This window comes from Temnothorax longispinosus, chromosome 8, assembly GCF_030848805.1.
Source record: "Temnothorax longispinosus isolate EJ_2023e chromosome 8, Tlon_JGU_v1, whole genome shotgun sequence".
NCBI lineage: Eukaryota > Metazoa > Arthropoda > Insecta > Hymenoptera > Formicidae > Temnothorax > Temnothorax longispinosus.
The window spans coordinates 5,806,427-5,819,830 of record NC_092365.1 but is presented as its reverse complement, the minus strand read 5'-3'; the positions used below and the strand labels follow the sequence as shown (position 1 = coordinate 5,819,830).

The 13,404-nt window shown below is 35.8% G+C and overlaps 1 protein-coding gene across 8 annotated transcripts in view; it reads right to left on the bottom strand.

Moving 5' to 3' along the window:
• LOC139818020 (twitchin-like) overlaps positions 1-13,404 on the bottom strand; it is a 111,002-nt gene that overhangs the window by 50,508 nt on the left and 47,090 nt on the right. For all 8 annotated transcript variants that reach the window (XM_071786414.1, XM_071786415.1, XM_071786416.1 and 5 more), the window contains 6 exons: positions 10,546-10,587; positions 6,253-6,403; positions 5,486-5,722; positions 5,169-5,305; positions 354-479; positions 44-188 (listed from right to left, as the gene is read on the bottom strand). In XM_071786414.1, coding sequence (XP_071642515.1) covers positions 44-188; positions 354-479; positions 5,169-5,305; positions 5,486-5,722; positions 6,253-6,403; positions 10,546-10,587 — 838 coding nt within the window. The remainder of the gene's footprint in view (positions 1-43; positions 189-353; positions 480-5,168; positions 5,306-5,485; positions 5,723-6,252; positions 6,404-10,545; positions 10,588-13,404) is intronic.

Here is a 13,404-nt window from a genome sequence, read left to right as displayed (position 1 = left end):
AAAATTTGATTCTCAGAAAGAAGATTTATCGAAAATATGTTACCATCGACATTCAGGAAACCTGTGCTGGATACGCCGGAAATTTCGATCGTATATTTTCCAGTGTCTTCGACTTTGGGTCCAGTGATGATGAGTTGATAACAGTCTTCCTCGTTTTTGAATTTGTATTTCGCCGATGGGAATAATTCCTGCATAAAAAGCAAATAATTTAACGTCAATTGCTTCGATCTTTAACTCTGTCTTTCTGATTGTAAAATAAGTTAAAAAGAATGTGTTATTAAAAAGTTTTAATTAGTTTGCAAAAATATAAATATATAATTTAAGTAGCGATTATTATCTGAAAGGATACTTACGTCTTTTCGGAAGAACCATTTCGGCTTGGCGTTCGGTTTCGAAAAGTTCGCTTCGAAGACGACCTTCTTGTCTTTGCCTTCCTTGGCGTACTGGTCCACCAGTGGCTTCAGGAAACTTTCTTGTTTCTGCGAAAGAGAGATCACCGATCAACAGTGAATCATATTCGGAGATTCGACTGAGAAATCCAACAGTAGTATTGTTCAACATCAACAGCGATCGCTTTGCCAGGCTATAAAAGGTAGTAAAGGAAAAATCGGCGGAAAAAACTCGAAAAAATGACGTCGCTGCCTCTCCGTACGAACAGAGGAACGGAGGGCGAGGACGACGAAAAAAAGAAACGAAGACGAAGTCTCTAGAAGAAATTCTAAAAAAAAGAGATTCTAGAGAACAAAAAAAATTTGCAAAAGGTTTAGTCGATCGTTCGTCGACGGAGCTGGACAAGCTTGTTTTCAAGCCTGTGACTCGCGTCATGCTTATTACTGTTAAAATCTGGTGTTAAACGGGTTTGAGGAAAAGAAGAGTATGTGGGCTTCCTCGGAAAAAAATAAAAAAAGTATTCGCCATTGCTCGAGCAAAGTGCGCGAAAAGATAGTTGCTGGAGAAGGCATTGCTTATGAATAATACATTCAAGAGCTGACATCGATGAGAAAAGATATTATTTGATGTCAGGGAATCCAACTGTGAGTATTTGGTCTGGCGTTTTAATCGACTTAATTCTAATTAAATGAATATTTAATAAACCCAAAATATGAAAATAAGTATGTTGTATAAATAATGTTTAATATTTTTGAAAATTACAACAAATATATTAAAATATGTTGTACTAGACGTTCCAGCTTAACTTATTTTAATTGTTTTGAGCAAAATCCAAGAAATAAAATATTAAATATGTTAAACTTGTAACTTTATTTATTAAATACTAATTTAATTACTAAAAAGAAAGAAAGTAATTCTTTTTTCTAATTGCATAAATTAGCATTTCTTTTATGAATAAAACTTGTCACAGATTAGAATCCCTGCGAGCAAATTTTAAAATTAAATAGAATATTCTCTCTCGGAAAATATAAGAGAAGAATTAGAGAAAGTGAAGTTATAGATCGAGGCAGAAGATGCAACAGAAGCTACGTAACTTTGATCTTAAATAATTAAATAAAATAGAATTCATTAATCGAAGGCGAAAGAAACAGCAGTAGAATTTTTGGGGCTAGACAATTAATTCTGAGAAAGAGCGAGTTCTCGAGCGAAGAGAAAGAAGATAGATAGATCATCGAGTTTTCGGAGAGACTGTCGAGGCAACAGCGATAGGCACACAGACAGTCAGTATCACGTGAAATTATTGATAGGGAGTTCGATTCACGTGAGAATCGTTCCAACCTCCGTCTTGGTGAAGTGATGCAGGATTGGCCAGTCGGGTATTAATTCGGCCAGAGACGGCCTACGCGATCCACTATTCTAGAAACAAGAAAAGGCAGATCCGCGATCACAGCATCTTCTCGGAACACGTCGTGTCGATCTTGCTCGCTGATCGCTTTCAGCGGAGAGAGCTACGATGAGCTTTTAATTCCGAATTTACTTGTCATTGCTAGCCCTATGTTTGATCTCATAAGTTTCGTTATTTCGGATTTTTCTTAATAATCATCGCTACTCGTCATTATGAGTTATGCATGATTAATTGTGAATACAATCTTTAAGAAGTTATATAATAATTATTAAGTTATATTAAGCTGTTACGAAATACTGTAAATAGTGCTACGTTAAATATTACTAAATATAATGTATAATTAATATCACAAATATTAAATTATTCGAATATCGCGAATATTATTATTTTTAGTAAATGTCTGCTACATTTTTATTGACAGTTCTGCTGCTTTTTAGATAAGTAAGTCACATAACTCAACAGAGCGAAGTGCGAAAATAAGGAAATGTTATTTAAATTATTCGTATAATTTGTTTAAATAATGAGACCTGTCCATTCGACTAATGATCTACAATTCTACATTGTTATGTGTTTTAGTTCGAAAACATTCATGAAAGCGTGTGCATGCGTGATGATAAGCATATGTGTGACAGTAAAATTCATTTTTAATCAAGCCAAGCGAGAAGCATGGATGATTCAGTTTGTTAATTTTTATTTAATCTGCGTAAGAGTATATGAATAATATCAACAAATTTATATTCGCGCTTTTATATTTCATAGTTTTCCAAATTTTTTAGAGATTATTTAGAAAAGCGCAGGCCAAAGGGATCTCTCAATCGTAAATAATCGCAAGAATTTTAAACTAATCTTCGCGAAAATTACGAATTTTAATATAATTTTATTTCATATTTTGCAAAATTTGATCGGAACAGATGTAAATATAAAATTCTTGCGAATAACTGACTGGCTTTCGATTCATTTCGGTTTACATCCTCAGTCGGATTGATGTAACACCTGCCGCAATAAAACAAAGAGATCAATCACAGTTACTTTTACAACGCCTACATCGCGCAGAGCCGATCTCTTTGTTGTGTGTTACAACACAATTTCTACGTCTCATTTCGCTCAAAGGGTCAAGTTTAGAAAATCCAAAGAACACGTGGGTATTCTGGCAAATTATATAAATGACGAAATATCGAAACGTAAAAAGTCTCATTTTCCCTTTTTGTACAATTGGACAATTTTTTTTTAACGCAATGTCAAAATAATCACGCGCTGTGATATCCAAGATTAATTAACCAGAATACCGCGCAGGAAGTGAAAGCCTTGCGGGGCGATTCTGCTCTCTGTTTCGTGGCTTTTTGGAATCTAATGCATAAGGATGCCATTGCTTTAAGACTTTTTTTTCGCGAACCTTCTCCTTGGCGTGCGCCGCTAGTTTTGGCCAGTCGACGATTAGCTCCTGCAAACTTGGCCTGCGCTGAATGTCGAAGATGTCCTGCATGCCCAGCACACACACATCATGGTTAATGCCACTCTTATACAATTAGCCAAAATACCGATCAAAGAACTCTGATTTAAAGAAATATTTAAAGAAATATTATAAGAGAAAAAAATGCATTAATTCATTTTTCCCGATTTCACAGCGCTCTATTTTATATGTATTTTGTATTTAATTGTTGAATATCTTTTATTTAGAGCTATAAAATTGATTATATCAGAGTCCTTTTCCTATGATACTTCTACACGTTTAGAGATAATGCTTTCCTCCTAATGTGAAGAGTGTCACATGCAACAATGCCAATTTTCGTCACGCGTTTTATCGACACTTTACATTCTTTCTTCTACCAGCGACTTTCAGGCTTTTCAGTCACGTTAATTATCGTGCTTGCTTGTTAATAGAGAAATGTATGATAAATGTGAAAATATACAACTAGCCCTCAATGTAATAAAATAATTTCCATACATTTTATAAAGAAGCACAAATATCAATCTTGAGTTCTTTATCAATTCTCAGCACCAAAGTGAGATGTGCCGATCTCTATAGAGTTTGATAAATTAATAACTCAAAGAGGCAAAGAGGGATAGGTGTAATTCGAAGTGCAGCATTAACTCTAAACCATACATAAAAGTGCATACGTTAAAAATGAGAAGAGAAAGTTACGTCGCTCGCGCGACAAAGTGGAGGCAAAGGAGGAAGTAGAGAACTTGTATGGCGTGGTCAAAATTTAGATAATGCCGAGAGTAGAGTTTCAAGTGTTTTGATAACAATCAAGAGATCATTCTGCAATTTTTCTCTTACTTTCTAATTATCGTTGTAAAATTATTCATTTTCGTTATATTTTCATTACTACTTTAATCTGTTAATATTTAAAGAAATAAAGGCTAACAGTAGATTCTCTAACTCTGTCTTGTCAGTGTTTTAAACGTAATGTTTCGTAATCGTCATGCTGTCATATCATTGCTGGGGTTTATTATGTGTGATCGCTCGTGGAAAAAGACCTTGAGCCAGCTCCAGTTAGTTTCACCCTTCCTGACGAGGGAAATTCGAAAGATCTCCACACCCGATGCCAAGATGACTATTTCCTCGCCGTCTTGGAACCAACTCGACACTTGCAGTTCGCTTCGTAGCGACTAGGAGACAGAGGTAGACAAAGAAAAGAAGAAGAGAAAGAGAAACAGAGAGAAAAGAACAGGCAGAAAATGCTTTCTGACAATGAGATCTTGAAAATGTGCCATCTTCAAAAATTATATCTCTATTAAGTTGCCGTTAACTATGCTAAATGAAAAGAATTGTTTGATGTATTTATTTAATTAATTATCTATCTAGAATATGTTCTGTAATGTTAATTTAAACAAGAAATGAAGAAAGTCTGTTGCGTCTCCTTTTATTTTCCTTATTTTCTTTCTAATTAAATTAAGTATCTTAGTGATACTTAATTGTCAAATGGAAATTAAAAGGAAAAGAGACTCTCGAATTAAAACGTGAATTTATAGAATAGATTGAGTAGAGAGTCCAACAGGCGGTGTTAGATTTATGTTGAATATCTAACATCGATGTGTCACCTGTTTTCACATTCACGAAGACATCATCAGGCTGTTAATGACGTGCTGAAATCACATTCGCACACCACCGTTATGTGCATTATATTGATGGCGATTATAAAGGTGATGCGTAACCAACTTTGTTTGAAAGTATTATGCGAAATAATTTTATTCGAATTAAACCTGTTTCAAAGTTGAAGATATCGACATACGTTGAATGATACCTATACATATAAATTCTGGTTTAGCTCTACGTTGATTACAAATTTAACTTAATAATATTAATTTTTCTGCACAGTTTACATCATTTGCGTTGTATGTGTATGTGTGTAGAAATGAGGACACGTACCTTTTCCACTTTCTTCAACGCCGGCATGGGCTTCTCGACTTCCTTCAAGTCTACCTTTTCTTGCTCGGCCTCGTCTCGCTTCCATTTCTGGTATTTCCTCTTTTTCAACATTGCGCGGAAGTCCATACCACTGGCGTCTGTCATAAATTCATTCCACAAATCAAAATTTCAAATAACAAAGCAAATATGCCATTATTAATATTTCAAATATTAAAATATATTAAATATTAAATTAAATGGTGATATAGTGTCCAAATTTTTTAGATATAAGTAAATTAAATGGAAAATTCGGGTTTTGCACGATTAACTCGACTCACCCGAAATATAGAGCTGCATCTCGGCGGAATCCTCGCCATGGATGTTGCTCACGACGATCTTGTAAGTGCCCTCGTCGTTAGGCTTCGTCTTCCTCATGCAGAGGGTGATCGTGTTGGTCTCCGAGTCCGTGAGGAACTTGAAGCGGCCACCCTCGATGATCTCGGTGATGCCCTTGTAGAATTTGAAAGTTGGCGCGGGCGTGCCCTCCACCGCGACGGTGAGATACGCCGTCGAGTCTGCGAAAAAATATCAATAGAATCAACATTCTTATAATAATAGTATAATAAAAAAAAAACATTTTTACAATGTAAAACATTATTATTATTGCTGCAATTATGTCGATTTTGAGGAAATTATTTCCTAAGGGTTAATAACCCTTTTTTATTAACCCTTAATTAACCCGTTGAGGTCACACCTCCTAAAAGTAACGTAGAGGTCCCATGGGGTCCAATAGACCCCACAACAGTTTCCATTTGCGTTCTTTTTGATGTATCGACTCAAACCTTGAACTGGAATTATTTATGACTTCCTCTTGATAATCCAATAATTTAAAAAATTTTTTTATGTTGAAAAAACGCGAGAAAAAATTTTTTTTTTCGAGAAATTTGACTTTTTTCACAAAAATTTATCAAAATTTTTTGAGATAAGCAAAAAAACTTTGTGCGTTTTACTCTCAAAATAGTATACTTTTAAGAAAAGAAAAAAAAAAGCCTGGGGTCCACTGGACCCCATGTGACTTCAACGGGTTAAAAACAAAATGCATTACCTTCGACGGCGGAGTACGATTCCTCGACATCGACGATCTGGGGTGGTCCGCCTGGTCCAACATCTCGTAGAGGTGTGCTAGGTAAATTGATCCTATTCTCGAGGTCCGCCACGCTGGGTCTTCTGATGTCCGCTGTGCTCGGACGACGACGCTGCGCCATTCAAATGAAAACGTCAGCGAATTTACACGCGCATCGTCGTGTTTTACATAGACATTGAAAAGCTTTTAAATAAAGCGAGAAAATTTGAAGCACGGCGCGCGACGACTTCCGTCGATGCAAGATTAAATTTTGATTTTGTATCCACGGTACATCATCAAGGATCAAAGAAAATTACGATCTATTGTAGTTAATGGACAATACATACCTATAATAATATCACATAGAAGACGACAGTTAGATGAACATTTATGGGTAGTTGTTTTCTACAAGCGCTTCTTTTGATCGTAATTTCTATTTCGTGATAAAAGTTAATTTTATTATTTCTTAAATTATTCTTTTGCAAAAAAAGTTATTAAAAAAGTAAAAAAAATGGAAGTCGTCGTTATCGCTTGAAAAATCTACAGCGCTCATGCGATGTCGCATATTTTTTAACATTTTAATTATTACTTACGTTTATTTACGTTTAATTATTGTGAGTTAATGTTATTTACAATTAGGTTATTTCACATTATTAATCAGCATTACGTTTCAATCGTTAGTTACTATGTGTTAGTCACCAAATCGAGTGAGTTTTAATAGTATTAGTGACAGTGCTAAAAACTCGTCCACTTCTTAGAATACATTGATTAGCAAGATGGGATCGATAAGTATGGATAATTTCACATGATGACTTTCCGACATCCGTGGCAATTTCTCCAATCGCGTGTAGTCACTGCGTTTTCAGGAGTTTTTCTTACTCAATTCTGAGATTTAGCGACTAATTGTAAGTATTAATCTCATATATCGCATTTATATTTTTTTAAACAAATTATTTAAGAAATGTTAGACAATATCAATTTACTTGCCTTCCATTTCCGCACATTTGTTTTTGTTTACGTACAAAGAAAATATCTCAAATAATTAATGATAAATAATAATTTACTAAATGTGTAAGAATCCATTGAGTACGCATAGTCGGACAAAGGAAATAGAAAGGGAACATATTAATCAGATGAATAAGAGGTTGAAGAAAGCAGGAAGGTATAATTTTAATATTTCTTCAAAATTTGTATGGTCATAATGGAAAATATAAATTAGTACCAAAGTCGTATTTTTACATCATTCCTGCTTTCAACTTTAGAAACGAATGAGAAATGCTCGTTCGATGGTGAAATTCGTATTCTTACGATGATGAGAATGTGATATTCGTGCGTCGATGCACGTTCAGTGTGTGAAATCGTGGCGAAACGCATCTGCCACGATGGTGTGAATCGCAAAGTATGTACGAAAGTGCGAGTCACGAGTTACGCGTGGGATGAGAATTTAAAGCCGTGTGACATAATAGTTAATTATTATTTGAAATCGTCGTCGGTCAAGAGACGGGATTAAATTGCACAGAGAGAAATAACTTTGCAGAACAAAAGGAACGTACAAATCGAAATTTAAAAAATTACTTTCTTTTGTAATTATTAAAAAATTACAATATTAGAATTAATATTGCAACACTACATCATATCACTAATTGTAAGTTATATTATTTTTCATATTTAATTGCTATTATCCTCGCTAGTGCAATCTAATTATATTTTAATCATGATAATCTACGATAAGGCATCGTTAGCGATATTTCTTGGCCTGTGCTCGTAAGCCGTCGATGTTAGAAATACGAAAATACATTAAGAAAATTAACAGAAGATATTATACAGAAAGTTGGGAGAAGAGAGAAAGAGAAACATGGATTCGACATGATGTGTATGACATGAATGACTATTTTCACTGCTTTGGCGATGAAATGATTGCTTACTCCGTAAACCAAAATCTGATTCCCGTCAATTAAATTGCCGTTCGAATATTCGTCTAACGGGAAATTCAGTTATCAGGATTATTTACAAAGAGACACGTTACGATATCTACACGATATGCACAAATACGATGTCATACATCTATAAATCAGAACGATAACATAATTGGAACAAACTTGGTCTTTCTTTTTAAAAGAGCGACACCGTATTCGTGACGATGAAAATGAGAATATTTCGATCGAATCTATTTGACACATATAGTGTGAGCACGATGGATATTTACACCTATACATAAAATTCTACATAAATAAGTTATTTCACACATATATAAAAATATCTTTGACATATAAGAGCGAACTGCTCAGTCACAAATCTATCGCAGCGATATGCAAAATTGTAGAAGAGAACCGGCATCTCCAATGTCGATCTATCAAACTGGCAAGCTATTATAATGTTTGTAAAATACTTGCCACGTATACAATTGATAAATAATTTCGCGTGAATAATAAGTTATTTTAACGACAAGAAACACATAATTATTTAAATTGAAGTTTTTAAAAATGACTTTACACAAAATAACTTTTTAAACATTTTTTTTCACTCACTGGAGTATACCGTGAACTCTAAAATAAAGTTGCACTACTGCGACAAGTCTGATCTCGAGTCGTGCTGCAACTACTTAATTTTTAATGGTGGTAGATATCATGAATAATTTTTTCGTGATACACAAAACGAGACACAAGCGAAATTAATACATCAGCAAACTTTTTCCCGCAAATTATTTACAACAAATTATAACGAATTATTGGTTAAGTTAATTCCAATCTCTTTACCACCATTACAATTGCGTCTAAACTGCATCTATACAGCCGCATAAAATGTACAGGTGTATCCGCTCGAACTAATAAGCAGAATTTACGCAACGCGGCCGCAATGAGCTTCCTTCAGGCGTTACATACATTGAATCGATCCATACGTATGTTTTTAATTCTTAATTACAAAGTTCGTACATAAATCGACGCAATGCAAAGGTAACACCGTCTGCAAACGCATTTCGCCGGCGTTGACCATCGCGAGAAAGTGCTCTTTGCAAAATATTTATAGAACATACAGGTTTAGAATAACATCCAAAAACTTTGTATAAAATTAACTGGTTTGGCGATCTTTTCGTAACAAAATTGTAAAGAAATCGGCGGATCTTTGCGTCGTAAGAGAATGTTAACTCTCTGATTTATTTTGACCAAACTTTTCCGTAAAAGCTCCGATGCAACTTTTTATTCAGAATGGGTAATAGTCCCAAATATGTTTTTGCTAATAGATAAACAATTCTCTATATTAACCAATTTTTGGAAGTTATTCAGAAATATCCTGTATAAATAGTTTCCAAATTTTAAGCACGCAATAAACAAGAAAATAAACGTCGAGATAACGTATATGTAAACGTATATATAATATAAAATAATATAAAAATATACATATGCGTACACGCACAACAGAGATATTGTGCTAACCTCTTTTTGCAGCGCGCCTGGTCGGCCGGACTTAGTCTGTGTGTGGTGCGTGAAAAAATAAAAGATGAGATAGAGACAGAAAGGTAGAGACAGAGAAGAGGGGGTGGGGGGCAGAGAGAGATTAGAATTTTCGAATTCTGAGGTGGGTGGTCCACACGCAGCGGACTCATATCGGGGGAGTGTGCTCGATACAATGGGGGAAAAAGGGGGATGATTCGTCTTTCGATGTGAGAGAAAAGAAAACTCAGATTATTGATCAGTAAATTGCTTGCCAATATGCTCTCACGAACATATAATATTAAGAGATATTAAACCGGTATTAAACCGCGGTGTGGTTGAGAAAATAGCGGCTAGCGTGTTTTACAGTATAGCGGGCAGCAGCAGCAGCAGCAACCTCAAAAACCTCAGTTAAAAAACATGTCGCAGAATTATTCTTTTTATTATTATTAATATCGTCATGTCGTCATTATTATTATTATTATTAATATTATTATTGCCGTCCCGTGGTAACGCGTGGCGTTGCTTTTGCCTCTCTCACCGGGGGGGGGGGGGACTTTTCCTCGCCGAATTTTTACGTTTTTAGTCTTCGTTTTAGTTGCTGGGCTCTTATTATCTTTGTCTTTTCGTGGGCAACAAGGGGGGGGTAGCGAAATACGACGCTTAAAAATCATGAGCGTTTGGGGGAGGGGGGGGCGCAGAAAAATACAAAAATTCAAAAAGGGATGTATCCGTAGGACAGAGAGAGAGAGAAAAAAAACAGAGCAATACATAATACGGAAGATTGCTGGTGTATGGTACTCTGAGCAGGTAAGCTTTGTGTTATAGCGAACACAAATCTCACCTTTGTGTCCACCAACACCTCACCGGGCCGTAACCTTCCCAACTGCAAAAATCACAGAGACGAACACATGAGGGGTCAAGTGACTGCTCGTCATCGTAAAGATAATTCCTCTTTCGTCGCTTTTGTTAACGCGGGATCTTTGTTAACGTCTCCCGACGTAGATTTACACAGAACAGACATCAAAATACCTTCTTTTCTTTTACGGAAACAGTTGGCAAAAAGCGATGATGCCGAAAATGATGGGAAACAAAAATGCTCCTGCGCGCTGGCTTCGCTGTTTCTGTTAAAAAGTCAAGGGGCGAGAACTGACTCTTCTTGCATCGGATTAGATTAAGGGCTGCTTTTATTATTCGCTCGAGGGGGAGAGAGGGGGGCAAAGTTTCGGTTAATCTCCGAAGATATATGGAAGAGAATAAAAGTCGGGAGCTGTGGAGGGACAAAGAGGAAAAATCGCGGTAGACGAACACAAACGGGGGCTGTTCGAGGCTCGCCTTACCGACGTTATTGCCGACGGCTTGTGCGTTTGCGTTTCTGTGCGGTGCATTGCTGGACAGAACAGTGCGATTCGGCGGTGAACTTAATACGTCAGTGAGTTTAAGTGCAACCAGCTCGCGCGTGATCGCATGAAAGTAGACGGCTCTCTTGAAGAGCGAATCGCCGTTCGTATAAGAATAATTAATCTGAGAATTCGATTGTCCCGAGCCTGTCACGTCGAATTTTTCATTGCATTCATTTCGTTACAATTTTGTACTATAATTTTATTGCGATTTTATATAATCGCTGTTTCGTAAATCAATTGGAACTTTCTAACTATTATTGATATTTTTTACAACGTGAAGGTTCGAGATAGTCGATTGGAAAAGCAAGGGCGTATCAGTGGCCAGTCACAAACGAGTTATCGCAACATTATCTCAATGAAGTTATAATTACATCAATGTGTGTATTACTGTAGCATAAGCTCGATAATAAAAATTTATATAAAAATATATAAATCTGTAATGGCTATATTATCTACACCCATAAATACTTTTATCGACATATAATTGTTCGAAACTTTGTCACAATCTTTCAAAAGAGATTTTTTTGAACAATATCCGATGTTCGACTTTAGCAAATAAGTTCGAGTCCAACGAGTCCAACCAGACGTTTTCACTTTCGCGCGACAAAGACGCTCCGCAAATCAATTTGCGAGACAATAATTCAATTTGATAACGATGCACATTGCACGTTGGCAGAAACGGGGAGGTATAACAAGTGTTTCACGCGAACGATGAGACGACCGTTCGGTCGTCAGGCATGATTCACACGTCTTGTCGCGCTGCACGGGACATTTATTAGCGCCGATGCCTCTGTCTACGGCGGCGCAATGCTTGCCAAGAACACCCGGGTGATCTATCGGGTGAAGATGTAAGCCAGGGAAGACTCGAAACCTTATATGCGAGTGATTAACTGACAACTCGGCGCGCACATCGCACGGACAGGCCCTGGCTTCCTCCCCTTATCTCGCGTTATTAATTAATATTATTGTTGTTATTATTATTGTCATCAAGAGTGGCAGAGATGCATAGACTCGGTTGCAACAGATCCGTGCCAAGATGCATTCGTTTTTTTACTCGCAGATCTTCGATTATATCGAGAAACATCGAGAGAGACACATGCGAGAGTTTCGTTCCAATATCTTTTTATTTTAACAAATTTAACAAATTTTAACAAAAGACAGGATTTTTCGACGTGTCTATTAAAAAGAATGTTAAAAAAAGGAAATAGGTTTTTTGAAAATAAAAAGATGCTGGAACTCTCCCACGTGAAGGTTTGCACGTCATCGTCGGGAATCTAACTGTTCGCTCCCGATAATGTAAAGTTTATTTATTAATCAAGTTTAGATCAAACCATTTTTTTGCCATAAAGTGTGCATGATTAGATTCAGGACGATGCGTGTGGATTTCGTGCATCGTGTGCCATAAAGTACGACCACAGTGAGTAAATAGTAGTAACGAGCAGGCAAAATCGAGCAAAGAGAATCGTGAATGCAAGATTTTCCTATTAGCAATAAAATTGCATTAAGAAGATTGTAGAGAGAATAAAAAACGTTAAGAATTGCATGAAATTTGAAACACAAGCTTTTTTATAAATAACACTAGTTTTTTTTCCAATATTACAATTTGCATCTCAGTAAAACCGCAATAATAAATCGAAATTTGTATTTATATCGAAATTTACTTAAATAGAACAAAAACTCAGCACAGAATAGACTTTTTTCATGTCTCAAATACGTTGGCTTCATGCTTTGTAAGAAATACACATAAAGAATTAGGTGATAAAACTTTTACGACCTAAAAATTTTAATAAAAATCTTGAGCTTTGTTCTCAAAGCAATATGAGGGAATAATGGCTCAACGATACAAGCTAAGTATTACATTAATAAGAAAAACTTTATTCTCATAATTATAATTGATATCAAATAAACGTTTCCACTTCACTAACAAATCTTTTTCAGTACTAAATTAAGTTTGTTCTCAAAAACTAATTGATGAAAAAAATCTAAAAAAGTTTACACGCTGATGTTATTTATAAATAAAGCCTTGTGTCCACGACGCTAGCAATCGCTCTGAGATCTCGGACGAAGAAAAAATTTGACCAATCACATTTAAATAATTCGACCAATTGACCAATGCGATTGGTCAACTTTCCCCGTCCGAGATCTCGGAGCGATGTCTAGCTTCATGGACATAGGGGGTTTTTTTCGAATTTCCCTTGGTTGAGGGAGATTAAGGTGTCTTCTACTCAAAGGTAATTTGACACAAACAATTCTAAGCCCAATATATATCATTTCAATCAATCTCTTTTACCGTCGACCTT